General features: G+C 45.2%; 1 protein-coding gene across 6 annotated transcripts in view; it reads right to left on the reverse strand.

The window, feature by feature from the left end:
* The window catches only part of TCF20 (transcription factor 20), a 216,369-nt gene that overhangs the window by 51,025 nt on the left and 138,732 nt on the right, over positions 1 to 26,612 (reverse strand). For all 6 annotated transcript variants that reach the window (XM_038397526.2, XM_043502346.1, XM_038397546.2 and 3 more), the window contains one exon: positions 20,156 to 25,792. In XM_038397526.2, coding sequence (XP_038253454.1) covers positions 20,156 to 25,756 — 5,601 coding nt within the window. In that variant the 5' untranslated portion in view covers positions 25,757 to 25,792. The remainder of the gene's footprint in view (positions 1 to 20,155; positions 25,793 to 26,612) is intronic.

Consider the following 26,612-nt stretch of genomic DNA (forward strand, 5'->3'; position numbering starts at 1 on the left):
AACTAAGACTCAGCAGCTTTGTCTAAAAAACTCCAACACAGACAAGACATCAGCTCATATTGGGAAAAGCTTTTTTTGCGATCAGAAGAGCTATAAACTTTTTCCATATTTTTAAAACGGAAACTGAAATTGTGCATAAAACACTAGGGACACCCAGAATCCATGGGCAAACCTTAAGTCTGTGGAACATACATAAACTTAATTCTGTACACACAAGTTTCCAGTGCCCCAGGCTACCACTAACATAACTGATTAGATATCCTATTCTTCCTGAGAACTATATTTTCAGTAAACCTTCTTTTCACTTTTCTCACTTCACACACTTGACAGCACTAAAATATAAAACCACACAGTTAAAGAGAAGAGAGAATTCCACCTACACTTTGGCATCTGTGAAGGAATTGGCTATTCAAGATACATAAAGCAGAGTTTTACTGCCCTGGCCCTCCTTCCCTCTCCTCATCAGTTTTATTCATAGTTTTACAGACTTCCTTTCTTCTTCCCCAAAGTTATGTTCCCATCTGATACCCCACACCACAGAATTTCCTCCCCCAGTTTCCCATTCACCATCCTTCAAGATGATGCATCATATGCTCCAGGTTTTCACCCAGGAGAGTGGTTGGGGGAACCTATCAATATCGTTCAGTTACTTAAGATAGCTCTCCCAAAACAAAAGGACTTCATCCTCTGAAGGCTGAGCGTATAACCACAACCAATGGTAATAATAAATTCTATCACTTGAAGTGTAGCTGGCACTGCACAGGTGCTTTTTCTCAGACCCTGCTCTTCTCTCCTGTCTTGGGGGTGTAAAGCATCCTCTACACTGTTGAAAGAGATGGAGATCACAGGTGATTTTTCCCAGTCTCTCTTGCTTCCCCCCCATTGTTTTTGCCAACACTGAGGAGGAGTTTCCTTAACCTGTTACAGATTCTCCACCCAAAGGTGGGTGTGGAGGGAAGCAGAAGTGTTCCTTACGTAAAATCCTCCATCAGTCCTACTCTGGAAAGCCCTCATTCTATTTGTGCGTCTTACTGTTACAGATCAGAAAGGTAGGGAATACAAGTGTTCCCTTTCTTGTGTCTCTGAAGGACATGGAGTATGTGATTTCTCAAGACAGAAGCCAATGATTCCAGCTGAACCCAGCCCTAAAATGATTGTACAAGATTATCTTGGTGGGGCCTTCTAACAAACAGCAATTAAGGAAAAAAAAAATGGTTCAGTCAGATGGCCAACTGTCCAAATTTTTGTTAGGCGACCAAGATTGGCCTTTTTCTCTGTGCGATCCTCATTCCTCCCTTAACCCTCAAAAAGTAGAAGTAATAGATTGAAGTACATTTCAGTGACTTAAGTCATTTAAAAGGCGTGTGTTTTAAACAGACAAGTTTCTCTACACATGTCCAGAACATCTTTTTTTTAAAGTGAGAATTTTAAAAATCTAGATTGCTGTCATTTATTATCTATTTTTGTGTGCAAACAGAAATATACAAAACTAAGTTTCACTTTCAGATTCTTGTACTGTAATATTTAGGTTTCAAATACTGCAAGGGGATGTTTTTGTTTTAAAAAGGGAGTTACAGCAAATCTTGTGTTCAGAGTGTAAGTATTGTTGCCACAGACCTACAACATAGGAGTCTCATGTCCAATCATCATACAGCAATGGAACCATCTTAAAGCAGTAACTGGAAGCTGGGCTAGTGCAAGCATTTTCCTCCAGTTTTGCATTCTGAAATCTGAGAATAGAAATAGCTTGACAATGATCTCCCCAGCTCCTCTCTACCTGCAGAGACCTATTTACAGCAGGGCTCCAAAGTAAGAGAGAGAAGGGAGAGAGTCATTGTGGCTCTAGGGAAGCAATACAATCTGAAAAGAAAGATTCAGGTGAGTAACCCCCACTTTCCTATTGGCTCCACATACACATATTCTAGGAGACCAGTTACTAGGGTCCTTCCTGAGGAAGTGAGCAAGATATATCCTACCCTTGGGAAACCAGCATCTGTTCTCAACGCAATGTGAGGAGAATAGTGATTTGTAAAGGTGTGAACCAAATTATATGCAACAACCCTACAGGTTTCCAAATAAAGGCACACTGGAAACACATGCCAGAGACAGCAATTGCCTCAATTAGAAAATGAGACAGACATTCAGGCACAGGAACAGCAGCACCTACAAAACATGAGTGAATGAACGGCTTTCTTGACTTCTTTAAGCCAAGATGGCTTGACCTTGAGAACTTTCTCCAGAGCCCACTGTGACTTTCTGAATGGTTTGGTTCTGTTTAAGTAACAGCCAACAATTCTCACATCCAAAGTATACAATCTCACCTCCCCAAGTTAGCATTGGGGTTTTTGACATAGTACAGACAAGTGCAATCAATTGACTGACATGAAGTTCTAAATCAGTTTTAGTCAGAATTTTATGGAGAAGGGTAAGAACCTCCTTGCCTTTATATCACATTCCACAGAAAGGTTTTACTTATTACTGACTGCAACTCTAAAGCCCTCCTGACCAAGGTAACTGATGCCAGAAATGAGACTTTCAATATGAGGTGGTTCTGAGAACAGAGTCCCCAAGAAGTTAGTGTCCTTCCATGAGTTTGGCTTACACCAACTTCAAGTACAGATTAGCTGCTGAAGAGGCTTGTGCCCTGGCTGAATGGGTGGTTATGCTTGCCAGAGGTGGCACCTTGGCCTAATTGGAGCAGTAGCGAATGCAGGCAGTGATCCAAGAAGAAATTCTGAGTGGATACTGGACAACCTTTCATCCTGTTGCCCACCGCAACAAATAATTGTGTCGATCTGTGGAACAACTGGGTCTTTTCAATGTAGAAGGCTAGAGCCCTTCTGACATCAAGGGAATGCAGCCGATGCTGCTCCTCCAACTTATGCAGCTTGGGAAAAAACAGACCACCTGGGGCAGGAAGGCCAGGTGTGGCTACAGCTGGACCTTGTCCTTATAAAAGACTGTGTATATGGCAGTTCTGAGGTAAGCACCCTAATCTCAGACACCCTGCGGGCTGACGTTATTGCGAGCAAGAACATGACCTTCCAGGAAAGGAGGAGGAGGAGAACAGGAAGCTAGAACTCAAAGGGGGGGGGGGGTCCCATAAGCCAGTACAACACAAGATTCAGGTCCCACAGAGGGATGGGGTCCCTGACATGGAGCTAGAAGAACTCGAGGCCCTTGAGGAACCTGGCAATCATGTCTTGGGCGAAAACCGACCTGCCCACAAGCAGTGGATGAAAGGCTGAGAACCACCAAATGGACCTTAACAGATGAAAGGGACAAGCCTTGAAGCTTGAGATACAGAAGGTAGTCCAGGATCAACTGCAGCAAAGCCCCCTCGGGCTCAACGCCTTCATCTGAGGTCCAACAGGAGAACCACTTCCATTTGGCCACGTAGGTCACTCTGGTGGAGGGCTTTCTGCTGCCCAACACGATCTGTTGGACACTAGCCAAGCACTACTGCTCCTCCGCATTCAACCATGCAGTAGCCAAGCTGTCAGGTGCAGCACCGCCAGGTTCGGATGCAGAAGACTGCTATGGTTTTGGGATAGCAGCTGGAGCAGTAGCTGTAAGTGAGCAGCCACCGAGAGGACCAGAAGTGTGCCAAACCAGTGCTGGTGCAGCCAAGCCAGCTCTAGGAGGATCACCTTCGCCCTGTCCTGCTTGATCTTCAGAAGGACCCTCTGAATCAATCAATGGCACTGGGGGAAAGGCATACCACAGTGCCCCCAACCATGGGAGCAGAAAAGCGTACGATAGGGAGCCTCTGTCCATCCCCCAAATTGAGCAGAAAACATGACATTTCCTGTTTTGCCTGGATGCGAACAGGTCCACATGGGGAGTCCCTCGCCTCTGGAAGATGAAGGTGACCACTTCAGAATGGAGGAAGGGACCACTTGTGGTGAGACGAGAACATCCTGCTAAGGTGCTCTGCCAAAGCGTTCCTGGCCCCTGGGAGGTACACGGCTACGAGATGGATGTTATTTTGGAGACAGAAGTTCCAGAGCCTGAGGGATTCCCAGCAAAGGTTAGATGATCTGGCTCCACTTTGCTTGTTGATATAGGACATTGCCGTTGTATTGTCCATCAGGACCTGGACCACCTTGCTTTTTGTATGAGGTCAGAAGGCTTGGCAGGCCAGGTGAACTGCTCTAAGCTCCCTGACGTTGATGCGTAGGAAATGATCATGACTCAACCAATGACCTTGCATGCTAAGATCGCCCATGTGGGTCCCCACTTCAGGTCCGAGGAATCTGAGACAAGGGTCACCGATGGGGATGGAGCGCAAAGGGAACTTCCTCCAACATCGATGCAGGATTCTGCCACCAGGCCAGTGACAACAGTACATCATCCAGGACCCTGAACATGCGGTGCACGCTGTGTCTGTTGGGAATGTAGACCGATGCCTACAGGGGCCTGAGCTGGAGGTGCATGTGCTGCACCACGTAAGTGCAGACTGCCATATGGCCTAACAATCACAGGCACGTATGAGCGGTGGTGAGGGTGGACTTGCATGCAGAAGATGAGGTCCACTATGGCTTGGAACTGAGCCTCGGGGAGGAAGGATCTGGCCTGAGTGAAGTCGAGGACTACACCAGTGAAGTTTATACATTGTACTGGAATTAAACTTTTTCTCATTTTATTAACAGCCCCAGGTCTCGACAGGTGGAACAAACCAGATCGAGATGCCGCCACACCTGATCCTGGGACCGGCCCTTTATTAACTAGTCACTGAGGTACAGATAAATTTAAATGCCCTGATTCTGGAGGTAAGCGACCACTAGTGCTATGCACTTTGTGAATGCTGTGGGGCAGACGAGACACTGAATGGCACTGCCGTGAATTAGAAATGGCACTGATCCAGAATAATATGAAGGATCTGCCTGTGCCCTGGGAAAATGGAAATATGAAAATACACATCTTTCACGTCGAGGGCGGCGTACCGGTCTCCTGGATCCAGAGAGGGGACGATGGAGGCCAGGGAGACCATGCGAAACTTCAACTTCTTGAGAGCTGCTTTGAGGCGACGCAGGTCCAGAATGGGTCTGAGGCCCCCTTTTGCTTTCAGGATTAGGAAGTAGCAGGAGTAGAACCCCTTTCCTTTCATGTCCCAAGGGACCTCCTCCAGCACTCCCAGGGGCAAGAGGTTCTTGATATCTTAGATGAGCAGTTGCTCATGAGAAGGGTCCCTGATGAGGGATGGAGAGGGTTGGCCACGAACTGCAGGGTATAACCTGAGAATATTATTTCGAGCACCCAACGGTCTGAGGTCAGCTGAGATCAGGCCAAACAGAAGGGGTGGAAGTGGTTGAGGAAAGCGTGGGAAGGTGGATCCTGGGAAGTGATGTAGTTGTCCTCAAGCGCATCCTCAAAATGACTGCTTCTGGCCTCCTTGGTTTCTTGAAGGCCTGGCTGAGCAGACAAATGGGAAGACAAAGGTGTCGCCACTTAGACCCCTTGTCTCTAACTTTTCTCCTGTAGGCACTCAGCAGAGGAGTTCCCCAGGATTTAGATTGTGGAGGTGGAGGACAGAACAGCTTCCTGGCCTGCTGAGTGTGAAGACGCAAGGAGTGGAGGGTGGCACAGGAGTCTTTAAGGCCATGGAACCTTGAGTCTGTGAGCTCAGAGAAGAGCCCCACCCCCTCAAACAGGAGGTCTGAATAGTGGCCTGCATCTCCTGGGATAACCCAGAGGACTGCGCCTCATGGCCACCATGGAGGCGACCACCCTGGCCACTGAATCAGTAGTGTCCCAGGCCATTTGGAGGGTTCCTCTTGCCACCGCTGTGCTTTCGTCCACTAAAGCAGCGAACTCCTGGACTCGGTCCTTGAATCTGTTAAGGGAGTTCCACTGGTTAAAACTGTACCTGCCTAACAGGGCCTGGTGGTTAGGCAGAATGGAACAGGGGATCTCCTACAGTGATTTGGCAATCTTAAGGACCTTTGAGCTGACGGGCAGCTCGACAAGGCCAGGGTGGAGGAGGATATAATGTTAAAGAGGTCATCTGACTCCTCTGAGACCTCCTCAATTGGTACCCGCCCTTTTAAGGAAGCGTTGGAGCTCCTTGAAGTCCTCAGGAGGACTACCTGTTTGGAAGGGACCTGCCTCCGCTTTGTCCGGGGACGCCAATGATGACTGAACCGCTTGGGGTCAGGGGCTTCTTCTTCCCTCTCGGGGGACAGCTCCTTAGGTGCTGGAGTCTGATGTGCTGCCCCCTTGTCAGATTCAATACAGTGTTCTGACTCTGGTGCCAGCCATGCTGGGGGCTGTTTCTCTGAGGTGGCCAAGGAGGACTGGTGGAAATATGGTACTTGCATCACGGACACGCCCCACAGGTTCCAGTATGGCCATTGAGCAGCACATTGTCCCTGCTGCCATGCCACTGCTACACCTGTCTCGCAGGTTGGCAGAGAATCACCCCTCCTTGGTGAAGGGCTGAACTCCCAGTCTGACTCGGTACACTGCCCTTCTGGTGACCAGGGCAGAGCCGTCGAGGGCTGAGTCTCTCACCTGACCCTGGTCAGTGACTGGTGAGGTGAAGGCCAGTGCCTGCCTGACAAACGGTATGGAGAGGGATGGAGACCGGTGCCAGGACAGAGTGACCCCACCCCAGTAGGGACCGATGTCTGGGAGACCATCTGGGTGAAGGTGACCTGCACAGCGGCAATGTTTGAGCAGGAAGCTCACCAGTACCAGTGGTACAGGGACCAGTGCCTTGACTCCAGCGTCCCATGTCTTGGAGAAGGAGAGTGTGGCGGCAGGGACCTGGGTTTTCTGACTGTTGGCCAAGGCCACAGCGATGGGGATCTACGCCTGCAGTCCGGAGACAGAGGGTGCTCCACTGCCCTATGGGGCAGTGGTGTCATGATCGGCTTTCCCTTAGGCATTGGAGTCTTAGCTGAGTCCAGCCCCTGGTGCAGGATGTGCGGTGTCGGTCAGCCTTCTTGTTCTTTAGCCACTGGGACCGCTTTGGGCAACAAGAACCCTAGGAAAATCCAGGGTCCCCTGCCACTCCCAGGAGTTCAATCCCCGGCGGGGAGGGGGGCGATGAAGGGCGGTATCCGACCTCAGAAGTACCCCTGTGAAACCCCAGGGTGGGCACGTGGCCTGACATAGGTCCTTTGCCCAAAGTCTGTTTCCCTTCCCGTGCCGGGGGGAGGGGGGGGCTCTTCTTTTGCCGCTTCTTAGGCACCAGAGAGGGGGAACAGTGCTGGTGGTATGCTCCGCAGTGATGCTGAGGCACTCAGCGTGGGTCTGAGCAGAAGGGCTCTGATTCAGGACAAAGCACAGCCTCCGTGAGGAGAGTCCTGAAGCAGATATCCTGCTCCTTTTGGGTTCTAGGGCAAAAGTTCTTACAGATTCTGCACTTGTCCTTTCTATGGGACTCCTCTAAGTGCTTCAGAAAGCTGTCATGGGGGTCAATAATAGTCATTGGCCTGTCGCATGAGGAATACGGTTTGAAGCCCGGAGAACAGGTCATGCCCCACTCTGGGGCAAAGTTCCAGCCAGGACTAACTACTAAACTCATGACTAACACTTAACTTAAAGACTAAGAATTATATACAAAGGTTAGATAACAATGAATTGTTGAGAACCACTAACACTCTTACAGTGCAAGACAAGGTGCTCCAACCAACCATCATGAGTGGTAAGGAGGAACTGAGAGGGCCTATAGCCAGTGGCACCTAATATATGCTGGCACTCAAGAGGGTGACACCGCAGTATCTGTAGGGCTGGCTAAGGCAAAAATCTCTGACGATGGCGCACATGGGTGTGCACGCACCTAGAATGGAATCAATATGAGCAAGCACTCAAATATTCCAAGTCATCCCATCTTACAAGGATGTTATTTAGGCTTGGCCAGATCTAACAGCACCAGCTCGGTTATGGCCCTTCCTTGACACCAAGTGATCCCCCATAATAGCCACAACAAAAAGGTGCATTTTGTGGCTCTAGTTGAGATATGTAGATTCCCAAGGGTTTGGAAGGCATCTAGATGGCTACTTAAAAATGCTTTGGTCACAAGTCGCAGATTTTCAGCCTAGTATGGAGTCAGTGCTTCAGTACTGAAGGAAGCTTAGCAGCTATACTTCATGGCCTGAAAAGCCCTTGAGACCTCTTTGACCCATGGACTCCCAGTGTCTCTTATGTCACCACAATCATTCTGAACCTTCTTTGAGATGGACTTAAACATTGCAACTCTTGGTGGGCTGTCCATCCCATTAGGTACAGCAGAAAGTTATACCTATGAGAAGCAGTAAATTTAGCAGAGCAAGCAAAACCCTTCTTAAAACTCAGATTCTTTACTGGATTGCCATAATGGGCAACACCAAAGTGATCCAGACATCAAACAACTCAACTGTCAAAATTATCAAAAAATTTACCTATGTTTATACTTAAAGCAATTTACAATACAGAATAAGGTTGGAATTTTTAGATGGGCTTAAACAACTAAAGGAGCTCAAGTCTCACTGAATGTCAATGCAGACTTGTGCTTCTAAGTCACAGTAACTTTGAAAAATCCCACCCTAAACTTCTGTGCATGGTAAAAAAGGAGTGGATTAGTTCTATGAATATTCCTCAGTGAAAGAAAGAGGGGCTGGGCAATTTATACCTTTAGTTTCTGGAAAACAGACTTGAGAGTCAAGAGCTTAAGGAGCTACTGCTTTAAAATGATTCCATGGCCACAGGGCTAGGCATGCTACTTCTGCAGTGGCGCACTGCAGGCTGTGTCAGGCAGAGGAACAATTGTTTTAATTTGAACTTAAAAGGAAAACTGTAGAACTAGTCTAATGATCTGAGGCTCTAGATACATTTGATTTTACAAAATTCAACCTCTTTGTAGAAAGTGGCAAAGGGCACAGGGGGGCATAGAGCTTTACAGGGATCCTATGGGTCAATATATGCACAACAGTTCAAAGCGTGGAATGCAAGATCTCTACTGAGTACCAACAACCCTCTGATCATCCTAAATGAAGTGCACGTAGATAATACTTAAGTTATGTATCTATACTGGAAATTATGTTCTTGAAGTTAAATGCAGGTCACCACAAGATGACATGCCTCAAAAAGGTTCTGTTCAGGCAGGGGTTAGAGACACTTACCTATAGGGATCCTAGTTTTCCGTGATAAAAAACAGATTCTCCAATTAAAAAAAACCATAAAAATCCACCTTTTTCCACAATTAAAATGAAACACTGAACTTTAGTTTCCCTAGCCACAATATGTACAGGAAGCAATTGAACACAATGTTTTATGGGTATATTTTACATTTGTAAAATGCTGAAATGATCCAGCCACAATGCATTGTTTCTTTACTGTTGCAGAAGGCCCTGCCATTTCAGCCTCCCTCTTGTTTTCATTTCCTTTCATTCAGTTAATGTTTTAACACTTTGCATGTGTTCTACAATTGTCTGCCTCCAAATGTAATCTACAGCCTTGCTGGATACAGTAAAGAACAGCACATTACCATCAACGTGACATTTGTCCTTGCCAAACTCAACGACATTGTTTTTAGGGGTGATTTTTAGTTTTCAGCATCTTTTCATAGCTTTAATTATTCTCATGTGTGGAGACTGAAGTGAAATTTGAGATGCATTAGAACACAAACCCCTATATGCCATTGAGTAACCTTTATACACTGGAAGCAATTTATTGGAGTATGTTTAGCTATATAAATTTAAAGCGCATTCAAAAATCAACCACAAGAGGGGGAGGCTGCGCATATTGAATAAGTGAATCAGTAAAATTTAGTTAAAAGTTAATAGAAAAGGAGTACTTGTGGCACCTTAGAGACTAACAAATTTATTAGAGCATAAGCTTTCGTGAGCTACAGCTCACTTCATCGGATGCATCCGATGCTGTAGCTCACGAAAGCTTATGCTCTAATAAATTTGTTAGTCTCTAAGGTGCCACAAGTACTCCTTTTCTTTTTGCGAATACAGACTAACATGGCTGCTACTCTGAAACCTGTGATTAAAAGTTAATGTTTTTATTTTTTTCCAGACAATGTAAAAACTAAAGATTCTCTGTAAAAAACACAAATTTTTCTGAGTCAAACAGATTTCTAGTATCCCTGTTATGTCTGATCACTGTGCATCTCACATATAAGTTTATCTGCACAGGAAGCCACCAACTAACCAAGAGTGAAATCAACAAGAGATGTGATCAGTGTTATATTCCTACTGCTATACTCTTATTATTCAAGCATGGAATTTCTAGCCATAGAGTTTCCATAGTACTGTTTGATTCACTTAAGATTTTTACTATGACTCTATGGTTTCTTTCACATATAGTGTCACTTCCCGACCCCGTACGACCTATGTTGCCATTCCTGTATATTTTGTACCCAGATATTACTGTGTCCCATTGATCATCATTGCATGAAGTTTTTGTGATGCCTATTATATCACTATCCTTTTTTAATACCAGACACTCAAGTTTACCCATCTTCATATTTAGAGTTCTTGCATTAGTATAGAAGGACCTATTAAAATTTGGCAATATTTAGTTATCGGCCTTCATTCATTGTGATGTAATTGAATGGGACTTGTTTGACTGTTTTTCCTTCAGTTCCTATGTGTACTTTACCAACTTCTCTCCTTTCTTCTTTAGTAGGATATATAGTAGCCCTTTTAATAAAACCTCCCCTAAAGGAGGTGTCTGTCCAAACCATGCACGCCTCTGCACCTGTTGGCTTTCCCACAGCCCTTAGCTTAAGAACTCCTTCATGACCCTTTTAATTTTACATGCCAGCAATCTTGTTCTGTTTTGGTTTAGGTGGAGCCCATCCTTCCTGCATAGGCTCCTCATTTCCCCAAAGGTTCCCCAGTTCCTAATAAATCTGAATCCCTCCTCCAAATACCATCTCATCTACACATTGAGACCCTGCAGTTCTCCCTGTCTAATTGGCCCTGCATGTGGAATGGGAAGCATTTCAGAGAATGGTACCATGGAGGTCCTGGACTTTAAGCTTTTACCTAGCAGCTTAAATTTGGCCTCCAAGACTTCCCTCCTACCTTTCCCTATGTCACCTACATGTACACCTACCACTACCACTGGCTACTCTGCAGCACTGCACACAAGTCTGTCTAGATGTCTTGAGAGGTCCGCAACCTTTGAACCCAGCAGGTAATTCATGGGGAAGTTCTCCCAGTCATCACAAACCCAACTATCTATATTTCTAATAATTGAATCCCCCATTACTATTACCTGTCTCTTCTCTTCTTTGATACTATAAGAATAATGAACTGCATGTCAGAGGTGAGAAAGAAAATGTGCTAGCAGAGTAGGGAAGAGTGAAAGAATATACACACCAGGCATAGGAAGTAAGATAAGGGTTGTTTGAGCTAGGAGGCTGTCCTCAGGCAGCAAGATAGAGCCTAGTTCAATTGAGCCTTTTCAATGCCTGAGGATGCCCTGTGGCTCCTACACTTCTCAATCCTCTCCTTCCAATCTTCACGTTGAGCGTAACCCTCTCCATACTGGATGGGAGAGGATGCACTGCTTCCTTGAAACAGTTTGGCATTACAATTTTATTGCAATAGGACAACAGGTTAAAAAAACTGCTAAGGAAAAGTTACTGTCCTAGTAGTTGCAATGGTGCTGAAGGGGAAAGGGCAGTTATTATTATTATTTGTACTACCTAGACCATCTAAGAGTGCTAGTCACAGACCAGGACCCCCGTTGTGTTAGATGCCATACAAAACGACTGCCTCTACCCCTGAGAGGTTACAATTTGAATATAAGACAAGAGACAACAGATGGATATAGACAGACAGGGAAGGGTTAAGAGCTATTTAAGTTAAAGGACAATGTTGGCACAATGAATATAAACTGGACATGAACAAATTCAACAACAATTCCTAACCATTAGAGGGTTGAAATGCTTGCACCATCTCCTAATAGGAGTTGTGGGGAGAACAACTTAATTAGTTTTGAGAGAGATATGGACAAATTTATGAGTGCAATTGTATGACTACGTTGCTTGAGATTGTAGGAGCAGGCTCAATTTCCCCAGGCTGAATGCCTGTTTATGTCTTATGTTCCTAGAAGCTCATACATCAGGGTTTCAGCTGGTCACCAGCAGGGGTCAGTTTTTTGCTGCTGTTTTTCTTTTAACTCCTTCCTCTGAAGCATCAGGTATATTCACAGCTGGAGACAGGACATTGGACAGAGAGAGCCAGGGCTCTCAGGTGGCACTAAGCATTCTCTGTCAGGTGCTTGGCTGGCTGGTTCTTGCTCATATGTGGGGTCAGGAAGGAATTTTCTCCCAGGTCACATTGACCTCAGGTGGGTTTTGCGTTCCTCTGCAGCACGAATGCAGGTCATTTATGAGAGTTATCTTGGTCTCTCTCACTTAATGATTTCCCTGCCAGTGCAGGGACCCTCAGGCCCCTCCTATTTCCCTCCTATTCTCTTTGTGTGGCATGACATCTAGTCTCCTGTGAGATGCAATACTTTGGTCTAATTTTGGTTGTGCAGGTGCTGGTGGTGTTGATAGCCTGTAACATACAGGAGATGAGACTACATCAGTGACAGATTAAGGCTCCAGAGTTGCAAGTGGCTTTTTAATGCGTCTCATTCAGCTCTTTGCAGCACATTATATTAAAACAGTGTGTGATTTAATTATTAACCAATCTAAGTTATTAACCAATTAAGATGCTTTTACTATGTTAGTAACCAACTGTAGTTGATAAAATATTAATACTTGGTCAGTCATTTTGCTGTGAGAATATCTATATCGAGAGAGAGAGAATGAAATAATGAATTCATACTACCATGGTTCTTTTGAGTTATGCAAATGGCAAATTTGTCTCCTGAACCACTGAGGCCAGAGTATCACTTGACTAGATGATCTAGTGGCGCCTTCTGCCCTTAAACTCTGACTCTACGTGGAAACAATGAGACAATATTGGTCAGCATGATACGCAACAGTATTAGCACACCAGCAGCCCAACCGTTGTCATGCTTTTTGTAGGCATCACAGCAAAAGAGTTTAGAGGAGGATAATGAGGAAACTTTGCAGATGTTTACAGGGAGTAACTCCTAAGCATGAGGGGCAGCATGGAAGAAAACACAAAGGTGCTTGTTTGAAAAACAAAAACAAAAGCAACCTTAAACAAGTGGGCACTGGAGACTTGAATCATAGGCCAATCTGATGTAGGAGTCTACATTTGCATTGTGAATGAGGGAAGAGCAGTAGCAGAGGAATACATTGGGAAGAGGAAGCCTTGAAAGTGAGCAGTTTATTGTTTGACGTGAAAGAGAAGAGGAAGCCAATGAAGGGATACAAAGTGATGGGCTAGAAAAAGAATCTTTGCAGCAGCATTCTGAATGCCTATCTATGGGACAATAATGCATTTGCCAAGGCCAGAGAAAATGATGTTTCACTAGTCAAGATGCGAGATAAGGAGAGCCTAGATGAGAGATTTAGTTGCGAATAGGAAAGGTCGTATCTTCGAGATGTTATGCAGAGGAAATCAGGAAGATTTAGACAGCCTGAGTGTGAGGACCTACTGAGAGATCTGAGTTGAAGATCACATTCCAGTTACAGAACTGAGGGCCAGGTGGACAATAACAGAGAAAGGAAGTAGCAGGGAATTAGGAGCTCTGTTTTAGCCACATTGAGCTTGAATTGATGGCTAGACATCCATGAGGAGATGCCAGACAGAATAAGATTTTAGCCTGGACAGAAGACTGACGTAGCTCTAAGTCATCAGCGTAGTGACGGTAGTAGCTATAAAAAGAAAAGGAGTACTTGTGGCACCTTAGAGACTAAGGAATTTATTTGAGCATAAACTTTCGTGAGCTAGAGCTCACTTCATCCGACGAAGTGAGCTGTAGCTCACGAAAGCTTATCCTCAAATAAATTTGTTAGTCTCTAAGGTGCCACAAGTACTCCAAGTACTCCTTTTCTTTTTGCGGATACAGACTAACACGGCTGCTTCTCTGAAACCTGTCAGGTAGTAGTTGTGTTTGTGGATTATATTACCCAGAGATAACATGTAGAGAGAGAAAGAGAAAAAAGAGATGGTGATTGTAATGCTAAACTCCATATTTTTCATAGAAATATTGTTATGATATAATATGGCATAACTAAGATATTTTTTTTGCAAGATGGGTTATGTAAGATATCATTGGAAAGGTTACGATCTACTGAATGTGTTTATCCAATTTGTATGCCTGTATCATTTCAGTGTCTGAAGTTAGGAATATTGACTATGTAACAATTAGTGAGCTGTAGCTCACGAAAGCTTATGCTCAAATAAATTTGTTAGTCTCTAAGGTGCCACAAGTACTCCTTTTCTTTTTGCGAATACAGACTAACACAGCTGCTACTCTGAAATTACAACTGGGTGTGTATTTGGGGAAATGCCCACCGGACAGTAGGCAATCAGCCTGGATTGGGCCATTAAGGACAATAGAACTTTGAAGACACTAATCTCCCACCTTCCTGAGAAGCTTCCTGGGATGTTGCTTTGACACTGCAGGGTCATCTGATGATGTCACCTGGTACGGATTACCACCTTGGTCACTGCTGGTATTTTTCCACTGGAAACAAAGGGTTCCCGCCTTATGTAAATCCTACTTAAATCTGAGAAGGAAGGCAATCAGGACTCTCCTCCATTGCCTGCCCAGGAAGCAAGGGCATGGCTACACTGGAAACTTCAAAGCGCTGTTGCTGGAACGCTCCCGCGGCAGCGCTTTGAAGTACGAGTGTGGTTGTGCACGAGCACTGGGAGAGAGCTCTCCAAGCGCTGCTGGTAATCCACCTCCACAAGCGGATTAGCTCTGAGCGCTGGGCGCATGGCTACATTAGCGCTTTAAAGTGCTCAGACTTGCTGAGCTCGAGGGGTGATTTTTCACACCCCTGAGCCAGTAAATTAGAGCGCTATAAAATGTAAGCGTAGACAAGCCCGAAAACTACTAAAACACCTAAAGGGAAAGGCAGGGTTGAGTCCAGGCTGAGACGGGGTCCAGTCTTTAAAGAGAAGTAACTGGTGCTCTAAGCTACAGAAACTCTGCAACTTACCTAAAACAACATTTAAGGTGAGAAATTACATTTTGTAACCTGTTTCTTGAGTGTATTAAGCTTAGTTTGTGTGTTTTATTTTATTTGCTCAGTAATCTGCTTTGTTCTGTTTGCTATCCCTTATAATCACTTAAAATTTACCTTCTGTAGTTAATAAACTTATTTCTTGTTCATTTCAAAACCCAGTTTGTGCAATTAATATCTGGGGCGATAAAAAGCTGTGCATATCTCTCTTCACACTGAGGAAGAGTGTGAATTTTTATGAGCTTGCATGGTGCATGCAGATCTTTCTATACAGCACAATACAATATTATTTTGGGTTTACTACCCAAAGGAAGTGTGAACGCGATTGCGGGGTGAATCCCTGAGCTGATTCCTTCCACACAGAGCTGATAGTGTCCCTGTGTCCATTTGCAGCTGGGTATGTCCCTACCTGTGTGCGCGTGCTGTAGAAGGCTGGAGGGCCTGGCACAGCTAGGATAGGGTGATGAAACTCAGGCTGATGGAACGGGTGGAATCAGTGGGACCCCAGCACATCAGGTGGCATCTCGGACTGGGGGGAAGTGGAGGGGTCCAACCCATCACAGGAACCAAGGACAGGCCCTGTGGAGCCCCCACAAAGTTGTAAAGGGATGAAAAGGATCCTTTGAAGGTCACACTGAAGGAGCAATTAGAGAGGTAGGAGGAGAACCAGGAGAGGACAGAATCACAGAAGTCAAGGGAGGACAAGATTTTAAGGAAAAGAGCATGGTAGATGATATCAAAGTCATCCAACAGGTCAAGGAGACTGACAGAGTACTAGTTCTGAGCTTTGGCTAGAAAGAGATTATAAACTTTTGCAAGAGCAGTTTCAGTGGAATACAAGGAGCAAAAGCCCAGTTGGAGGGGTTTAGGACATAATTAGAGAAGAGGAACTCCAGATAGCAACTGTAGGACAGCACGTTTGGTGAGCTTAGAAACGATGGGGAGGTAACTAGAGATGCAGTGGGATCAAAAGTATATTTTGTAAGATGGGAGAGACTAAAGCATGCTTGTATTGTGAAGGAGAAGACCCAGAGATCAGATGTTAAAAGGGAAGAGTAAGGGAGAAGGATGAAAGTCAGCCTGAGGAAGATCAGGAGATGGGACAGGAAAGGATCACTGAAGCAAGTGGAGGGATTAAAAAGGAGAAGAACAGATGAGAAACTTCTGGGTCTGTGACAAGAGAGAGAAAGAGTTGTAGGTATGGAAGGCAGAAGAGCTGTGAGGGGGAAGTCGTATTGTATTTTGTTTTTTATATATACACACACACACACACACACACACACACACACACACACAAAAGAAATCAGCGAGATCCTATGCAGAGAGATACAGGAAGGCGGGAGATGGGGAGGGCTTGAAGAGCATGACAAAGGTGGCAAAAAGGTGGCTGGGACTGTAGGTGTGGGACTGAATTAAGGTGAAGAAGTAGAGCTGTTTAGCTAAGATGATGGCAGAACTGAAGCAGAAAATGAACCTGTAATGGAGGAACACAGCCTAGTCATGGGATTTCTCAGACATCCATCACAGTGTGAGAACAGGTGCAGAATGAGTGGATGCTGGGAGTCAGTCAGGACTGGAAGATGGCAGGGTGGAGCTTACAATGGGAGAGAAAGCAAAAGAGTTAAGAACAGAGGAGAATGAAGCTTAGAGAATCCACCTTTTGTGGTCAGAGGAGACCGCATAGTTTGAATAGTCTCCACCTCAGTATAAGGGAAACCAATCTCCTCAAGGACAGACTCGCTGGAAGAGTCAGGCAGGCGTTAAATTAATAAAAGGGGAGGGTAAAAAGAGGAAAGATTTGAGCACTCATTTAGCAAAGAATCCAGATGCTGAGAACCAAATTAATTAAGGATCCAAAGGACATGAAGATAAGAAATTATTTAATTGTCTATACACCAATACTAGGAGCCTGGGTAACACAAACAAGATGAATTAGAATTGCTCATTTCTGAGCATAAATTCAATATAGCTGGTATTACTGAAAGCTGGTGGGATGAGTCACACAATTGGAACGTTGAAAATCAATTGTTATACCCTATTTAGGAATGATTGAGTGGACAAAAGGGGATGAAAAGTGGCACTTTATATCAAAATGGACATTACCTGTTTCCGAGTCACTGATAACTCAAAAAAAAAAAAAATGACCTTGAATGCCTATGGTTCAGAATCCTAACAGATAAAGCACAAACTGGGGGTTTAATGTTGGTGTCTGCTACAGCTACATACCACCAAATCACGCTAGGGAACAGAATGACCAGCACTTTACGCACCTACTGATAAATATGTAGGAAAAAAAAGCTGCATGATCATGAGGGACTTCAATTTGAGTGACATGCTGGAGATCTCATGCTGTCAGTACTAAGACATCCTTGAAACTCAAAATATTCTAGATGACAATTTCCTAACTCAAAAAGTGTTGCAACCAACATGGGGGAATTCTATATTAGACTTCCTCAAGAGGAGCTGATTGCAAAACTAAAAATTAATGGCAGTTTAGGTACTTGACATTTATATTGCGCATGCAGAAAGAAGTCCAAACCAGTAATATATATACATACACACACACACGTGTGCACATATATATACATGCATACTTGGGTATTTTAAAATGGTTGATTTCACAAAGCTGAAAACAATTATGAGCTAAAGCAGCTGGGAGGAAGAACCAACTCAGAAAAATGTGAATAACTGAGAATTTACTAGATGCCCAACAAGCCACAATGGAGGAAGCCCATGCTGATTAAAAATCTGCCCTGGTTTAGAAGGGAAGGGAAGGCAGCTATTTTAAAAAAAAAAAAAAAAAAAACCACAACAAATGGAAGAAAGGGAAGTTGATAGTAATGAATATAAATCACAAATTAGGAATTGTAGACAATTGCTAAGGGAAGCAAAGGTTCACAAAGAGAAACCTACAGTGAGCAGAGTTAAGGACAATAAGGAGGAGTTTTAAAGAATATTAGGAACAAAAAGAATCCTGACAATGGCATTGGTCCATTGCTAGATGGAAACAGTAGAATTATTAATAATAATGCAGAAAAGGCAGAAGTGTTCAATAAGTATTTCTGTTCTGTATTTGGAAAAAAACAGATGACAGAGTCTGATAATTAGATGAGAATACTCTTTCAATTCTATCAGTATCTCAGATGGATGCAAAATAGCAGCTACTAAAAAGGTAGACATTTTTAAAAAGTCAGCAGGTCCATAACTTGCATCCAAAAGTTTTAAAAGAACTGACTGAGGAGCTCCTGGACTGTTAACGTTGATTTTCAATAAATCTTAGAGCACCAGGAAATTCTAGAAGAATGGAAGAAAGCTAATGTTGTGCCAATATTATAAAGGGTAAATGGGATGACCCAGGTAATTATAGGACTGTCAATCTAACATCTATTCCAGGCAAAATAATGAAGTGGATAATATGGTACTCGATTAATAAAGAATTAAAGGAGAGTAATGTAATTAACGCCACTCAACAAGGGTTTATGGAAAATAGATCCTGCCAAACTAACGTGATACCCTTTTTAGATGAGATTACAAGTTTGGCTGATAAACGTAATAGTATTGACGTAATATACTTAGACTTCTGTAAGGCATTTAACTTGGTACCACGTAACATTTTGATTAAAAATTAGAATGATATAAAATTAACATGACACACGCTAAATGGATTAAAAACTGGCTGATACGTCTCCAAATGTAATTGAGGAATCATCATCGAGCAGATGTGTTTCTAATGAAGTCCTGCAAGGATTGGTTCTTGGCCCTATGCTATTTAACATTTGTATCAATGACTTGGAAGAAAACAAAATCATCAATGATAGTTTGCAGATGATGCAAAATTGGGGAGGGGGGTGTTAAATGATGAAGGGGACAGGTCACTGATTCAGAGTGATCTTGGTAAATTGGGTGCAAGCAAACAATGCGTGTTTTAATATAGCTAAATGTAAATATATACATCTAGGAGCAAAGAATGCAGACCATACTTACAGGATGGGGGGAATACTGAGGGAAGTAGCGACTCTGAAAAAGAACTGGGGATCGGGGTGGATAATCAGATGAACATGAGCTCCAAGTACAATGCTGTGGCTAAAAGGGCTACTGTAATCCTCGGATGCATAAAAAGAGGAATCATGATTAGGAGCAGAAAGGTTATTTCACCTCTGTATTGGCAGTGGTACGACCGCTTCTGGAATAGTGTCCAGTTCTGGTGTTCACAATTCAAGAAGGATGTTAATAAATTGAAGAGGGTTCAGAGAAGAACCACTAGAATGATTAAAGGATTAGAAAACATGCCCTGTAAAGAATCTGTTTAGCTTAAGAAAGAAAAGGTTATGGGGTGACTTGATTATAGTCCTTAAAGTACCTACCTGGGGAACAATTATTTAATAAACATGCTCTTCGATGTAGCAGAGAAAGCTATTACACAATCCAGTGGCTGGAAGTTGAAGACAGACAAATTCAGACTGGCAATAAGGCATAAGTTTTTTCAGGAAAGATCCACGGCCTGTGCTACACAGGAAATCAGGCAAGATGATCCCAATGGCTCCTTCTGGCCTGGGAATCTATATAGATAACCCCAAGACCTCACATTCTGACAACTATCTTTCTGGCCAATAAGGACTAGACAGTACTCTATTCGAAGCTCATCAATACACACAATACACCTTGATCCAGGCTTGCAGCACCACTAGCTAGTCTAGATGGCCTCCGTACTACAAAGGCCACCTACAGTTTTGTGGTCATAGGATATGAATCAGTATTTAATAGAAACTGGATAAAGAACAAGGTTGAGATCTTCATGGATACACAAATCCCTTAGACAACTAATTATCATTAAAATTAATAAGTACTGAGCATCCAAATCCTCCAAGTGGCTTTAAAAATCTCAGCTCAAACTAAATTTCACTAGGAGACTTAAGGTAGGATTTTTAACCTCCATCAAAAGGGAACTACTGAAGATTTATATAGAGAGGAAACATGGATGCTTGAGGTATAGCAGAAAGAAAAAAAAAGCATATTACAAGGGGAAGAAAAATTATATGGTTGCAAAAGGAAAAATGTTTCATCCATCAATACATAATAAATTTTGGCACTCACCATCTCTCTTGCTATTTCCACAGCTTCCTGTAGCCCATAGAGCCTGCCACAGACCAGGTAGATTCCATTGGCCCAGAGAATACAACCCTCGTGGACCCAAAATTCATTGCTGTCAAGAGGTAGTTCAGGAATTTGTAACTCCAGCTCAGGGCCACCTTCTGAAGTGGGCACAGGGGCTTTTAAGTCCAAGGGAGTCTTTTCACTGCCACTGCCACCCTCAGTGGTTGCTTTCTTACAAGCAGCTCCCCTTGAAAGTGACCGAGAGGCCCCACCACAGTCCTCAGAGCGATGCCGCCTCTTAAAGCGGGGGTGGGCAGCCAGGCTTCTCTGTTCTTTCTGTTGTTGCTGTTCTTCTTCCTCTTCTGTATCAGTCTTGGAGCCATTAGAAGCACTTTTGTGTCGTACCTTGACCTTGCTTTGCATTTCTGAGGCCCTCTTGGGTGGTGGGTTTTTGGGCAGCGTAGCTGCATAATCCTGGGGATAGAAAGGCCCAAAGAGGTCTCCCATGTTGCGGTAACTGGCCCACTTGCCACACAGGCAGCAAACCAGATGCCCCAAGACTGAAGACTCTGTTATCACTGGGCCCTGCAGCATGAAAGTTGAGGTGGGCAGAACTTTGCTCTCAGTGTTGCTAGGAGGGGGTGTCAGTGACCTTTGTCCCTTTCGGCCTCTCACCAACTTGTTCTGTTCCTCTTCCTCTGCATTGATGATTGTGCACACAGCGCCTATCTCACACTTGTTTACCACATGAATGTATGGGAAAAAGGACTTGTTCTTGGTGTCAGTTTTATCGAGCGACTGGGTAGCATACTTCAGCTTGATCTCTGGTTCTTGAGGTTCCACAATTGGAGCCGCCCGTCTAGTTTTCCGCTTTCGTGGTTGTGCTGCAGGTTTCCTCCTCTCCCTCCTCTGTCTCTTAGGTTTTGGCTCTCCACTTCTTGTCCCTTCTGATGGCTGTGATGGTAGTGGCACTGGTGGTGGAGGAGGTGGTGGCTGCTGCTGCTGCTGCTGCTTCTTCTGCTTGTTTACGCTACCAATAGGCCTCCCCTTTTTCTTTCCAGAGGGGAAGTATCCCTTTGGAGGGAAGCCATCTGGCTTAGGTGAAATATTTGTCACATCTCCATCTTTTTCTTCAGACTTTGGGTTTGGTTCAGAAGTCAACACATTGGAAGGAGAAACTGTTTTTGTGTCAGGAAACATCAGAGTTCCAGCTCCACTTAAGGATCCATCTGATCGTCCTTGACTACCAGACTTCTGTGAAGGTGGTGTGGCCACATTGGCCCCAGATACCTCTTTGCTGACACTAGCAACTTCAAGTGTCTCCTTCTTGACTTTGTCATCCCCACTGCTGTGCCACTCTTCTGAAGATCTTGGCAGAGATGTTTCACTAGTCAATTCCTGGCTCGCTTGCCCCACTGGATCTGACATAGCCTCCCCTTTTCTCTTTTCTGTCTCTGGTCCATCACTTACCAAACTCCCACCTTCAGGTGGTCCACATTTGAGGGACAGGATGTCATCAAGGGTGACTGCATCTACACCAGTTTCAGCACTGTTGGAGGAAACACTTCTCCTGATGTTGGGGGATGTAATCTTTTGAACAATAGCTTCCAGTTTCAATCCCCGCCCCTTCCGTGGGGGCAATATTTTGGTCTTAGCCGGGCTTGTGAGGGAAACAGCAGGGCAATTCCTGTTGTCAGGACTTTGGAGATCCTTGGAGGAGTCTCCCTTTGGGAGTGGCTTGCCAGCATCTTGGCTTAGAGATGCGTGTGCATAGGAGTTAAATGCTTTGTCAGCTCCTTCCTTTGAGGTGGGAAGCAGTCGCCCTTTATCTTCTGTGCCACTGTTCTTCATATCCTGCGACTGTCTTTTGCTGGGAATAGGAGAAATGAAAGAACGGACCCTCCTCCTCATAATTAAGGGGTTTTGAGGAGACTGGTCTTCTTGGCTAGGGAGCCTCAGCATCGCATTACTAGGTTTGGGCAAATCTGCAGATTCCTCCCGCCTATGCCCATCACTATCTTGAGAGCAAAACCTTTTCTGATTGGTTGCTCCTAGAGGCCCACTGTTCTTGGCAGGAGAGATCTGCCGAGAGAGATCCCAACCAGATTCCTGTTGCTGTATCTTCTGGCCACCATGTTTTAATTCGGTGCATTTATTTTGTGTACCATCACTCCCCATGAGACAGCGCCCAGCTTCTTGGCTTCCAGTATCATGGTAAGAGCTAGCCTGGATGTACATCATTGCTTCCTTGTCATTTTTCAAGGGACTCCTTACTCTCTCAAGGAACTGCTGTTGTCTTGGACTCTTCCTAGCCCCTTCCTGCCTGTGCTGAGCTGCAGCAATCACACCCTGTGCAGAACAGCTCCAATCTTTGTATTCTTCTTGCTGCTGGTGATATATCTGCCTTTTGTAATGATACTGGGAATTCAAACTTTGGTTAGGGTCACCAAAAGCATGAGACCTAGTGTTTGTGTGATATGCTGAAGCCAAAGATGAGCCTTCAGAGTTCTGGGGAAAGGGTGAATGCAAAGAACCCCTGCTGACCCTCTCAGACAGTGTCATGTGTGGATTCATGTGGTGGAGGTCCGTTCCTGGGCCTCTGCTCCTGCCTGGTGACATCTTCAGTTTGTCAGCCAGATCCTGATATTGAGAAGGTGATTTACCCCTCATGCCCTCTCTGCTGCTTCCCATTCTTCCAGGTGCTCGTCTTAGCTGTGTTGATCTGCTGTCCTGCTGGGAGACGTAGTCTGGAGTAGAATCAAGGGCTGCAGCTCCAGGGCTGGCATTGCCTCGGAAAGACTCATGCTTGACATTGGCAGGATGACAATGGTCTCCTGATTTTTTATTGTTGAGATTGGCTGAGGTCTTGGCCTGTTCAAAATCTTCCTCTTTTATTTGCCCACTATGAGACTTCAGCTTTGTTTCCATGGACACCAGGCCACCAGGGAGGATGACTGACTGGCCTAAACCAGGAGCGAGACGTTCATTCCTCCCACTTCTGGCCTCAGCACCTATGTGGCTCATTGGATGAAGCCCAGGATCTCTGACAAGCTGCCTTAATGGAGATATGTCACAGATCACTGATCTTCTTTCTGAGAGTGTTCCCCCTTCATGGGCTGAAGACTGTGACTCTATCTCAAACTTTCTAGGGATAGGATAGTCAGCCAGATTGATCTGTTTTATCTCAGGAGCTGTGCCACTTGATTTCCTATCCCAGGGGCCCCAGTGAGGACTTTCCAGGAGAGACCCTATGCTTTTATTTAGGAGGCTCCTATTGGTTAATTCATTGGTTTGACTAATTAGAATGTTGGGCCTCATGGCTCCTTCCAGGTTTCCAGCCATGCCTGGATGTTCTTGTGCATTCCTAGCATATCTTCTGTCTGGATGGTGGTGATAACCCTGCAAGACCTCCTGCAGAAGACTGGGAAACTTCTCATTCCTGCCTTTTCGCTCACTGTGCCCTGGAAAATCCCCTTTTTCTTGACCTGAAGCATACTGAGGAAAGCCACCAATATTTCTCTGCATGCCAGCCCCAAGGTTGTCTTTATAACTGTACCTCAAACTGCCAGGTGATTTGGAAGGTTCTGTTCTGCCAGGAAAACTTGAGCCAATGATTGCATGACCAGGTTGGCTGTTTCCCTCTCCATTGTGGTTAGTATTGTTATCCCCACTCTTACTCCCTTTGCTCCCTCCTTGAGGCTCTGACTGTGGTAACACCTGCCCAGTTTCTTTCATTCCACTGACACCAGGAGGCGCTTGGGTAGCTGGGGGAGCATCGTCTTGTGAGGGTTTATCCTGCCCGCCTGATTTTTCTACTCTGCCTGTCATGGCCTCCCGAGAGACTATCACCCCAACTGTCTTTTCATTCACCTTTGGGGTGGCCTCCACTGCTATCAGAACTTCCTTTTCACCTGGGGAACCCACATCTTCCCTAACTGTAGGGCTGGTACTGAGTTTGGCTGGCTCATTCTGAGAGCCTTGTGCTGGTGACGAGTTGGATCTCTCTAAGTTACCCCGATTGTAGGTAGTGTCAGAGCTAGTGCTCTGGCCACTCAGCTGTCTCACCCTCTCTCCATGGTCCTCTGAACTGCTAGAGCAGCCGCCATCGAGGGATTCTGCCAGGGGAGACTTAAGCTGCTCCTCTGCCTGGGAGGAACCTTCTGAGTTGGTGCAACTGTCAGCTTTTTTAGACGATGATGACCTTTTGGAACTTTTTTTCTGAGGTGCCAAGGCATCTGAAAGTAACATGTGCTGGACTGTGTTAGGAAGGTTGGCCACTTGAGAGCTTAAAGCACTTAGGCTGCTCAACCCTGGATCTGTAAGTCTCTTCTCCTGAAGTCCTTCCAGCCCAAATCCCTTGAATCCTCCACCATGAGCATTGGGGCTTGGCATCATGGATGGTGTTGGGCTAAGCTGAGGCATCATCTGTAAAATTCGATTTCTAGAGCCTATTGACATATTGCCTTGCCCACACTGGAGGTTTTCCCCACTCGGCATGAGGGGAGATGGGGTAGAGCTGCAGCTTGGAGACTGGACCACCGAGGCAGCTGGGGATGGGTTGGATATAGGACTGAAGTTCTGATGGAACTGCATGGGTGATCTCACAGGGACTTCAGCTTGGCTGTACTGTCCCACTTGACTTTGAAGAGAAAGCTTGGTGGCAGCATTTGAGTACTGCATTACATGCTGCGAGGGGTGCTGTTGCTGCTGCCCCTGCTGCCCACCCTGGGGCAACTTAGACTGCTCAAAACTTTTTATTGGCTGAGTCTGAAAGCTGTAATTAGATTGAGTCCCATATCCCTGTGAATTAGAACCTACAGCATGGCTTTCATACTGTGAACCAGAATTCACACTGTAACTGCCATCATAGTTCTGCCCAGACTGCCCAAAACGCTGTGGGGAGGGGAAAGAGGAAGAGGAAGAAGCAGGGGGTTGATAGTGTTGGCTGAATTGACCCACTCGTAACTGGTACCCAGAAGCAGAGGAAGGCAGGGCAGATGGACGCTGCATTGGCTGCAAGTGGGAGGCGCTAGATGCAGGCTGACTGGATGCCTGTGGTAAAGGCTGATGGGATTGATAGAGCTGCTGTCTCAGCTGCTGCACCTGCTGCTGCTGGCTGGAAGCCTGCTGCTGATACTGGGCACTCCCTGGAGAGAAAGGACCAGTAAAATCCTGCTGATAGTGAGATACACCCCCAAGGGCTGAATGCTGTGTTTGGAACTGGCCCACATGTCCCTCGGTCCCATACTGGCTCCCAAAGTTGCTTCCTTGGGGTGGCCCGTAGCTCTGCACTGGTCCGGACGGCCTGCGCTGAGGCTGCCCACCTGCTGCCACTGCATCCTTGTTGGAGGCCATGTAGTAAAACTCTCCTGCTTCTTTTCTGAAACCTTGGTAGCTCTGGTGCCCAGAGCTCTCACCAGCCATTGCTGCAGATGCTCCTGTTGTTCCCCGGCGCCCACTGCCAGCACTTCCTCCAAAGCTCTGGAACATCTGGGCCTGCTGGCGGGAGCTAAATTCTTCTAGGCGGGATGCCCCGTGCACTTCCTGTGGGTAGCTCTGTTGGTTTCCGTGGTAACTGCTTTGCTCCCGAAAGGACTGCATGCTGTTCAGCACCAGAATGACCCCTCGAAAGCCCTCCTAGGAAAAAAAAAAAAAAAGGAAAAAAAGTTAGAAAATTCACATCGCCCAGTCATATCATCAGTAAAATTAAAACTATAGTATTTAGCAGTAATTCAAATTTTACACCTCTCCTATCATGCAGCTCTATCAATGCTTACCACCTTAGCCACCCCTGGTAACGGAGGAAATAGGATTCCCATTGCGCTCAGAAGTCAAAGGTGTTCATCACTCCCTATCCAGTTATAGCAGCATTCCAACATTAATGCATTTTATAAAGGCTCCTCCCAATGGTCAGCAATTGGGCTGTGTCCCCCCGAAGGACTAAACGTTTCGCTAAACCAGTTCAAGTGGGAGAATGACTTATTTCAGTAACGCTGACTTCCACCCCTAAATTAGCCCCTACAGGCCAGGAGACACTCAGAGTAGAGTAACTGTATTTTGTTACGACTGTGGAAGTCTGAACTAATAGCAAAAATTATATAAATTATCTTAAACTATTGAGACCTATAGTAAGAAAAAATATCCAGAGGCCCAGAATCCTCTCTCCAAATATCCCCCAATAGAAGTCAATCCAGAAGTAAATGAGACAAGATCAAAGGCCCTAAAAAAAAAAAATTATCTGGGAAAGTGCAGAGGGACAGTCAACAACTCACCCAAATACATCTCTGTTCACTATACCAAAGCATCCCTATGACGACACATGGATGAGAAGCAGCACTCCAAGAAAGTAAGTGTATTCCCCCACCTAGACTCCCAACCAAAGCTTGCTTAGTTCCAACAGATGGAAAGTCATGTCCAGGTAGACTGCAGCTATCCACCTCTACTTAAGCAGCAGCCT

The sequence above is a fragment of the Dermochelys coriacea genome, chromosome 1 (assembly GCF_009764565.3).
Source record: "Dermochelys coriacea isolate rDerCor1 chromosome 1, rDerCor1.pri.v4, whole genome shotgun sequence".
Classification (NCBI taxonomy): Eukaryota; Metazoa; Chordata; order Testudines; family Dermochelyidae; genus Dermochelys; species Dermochelys coriacea.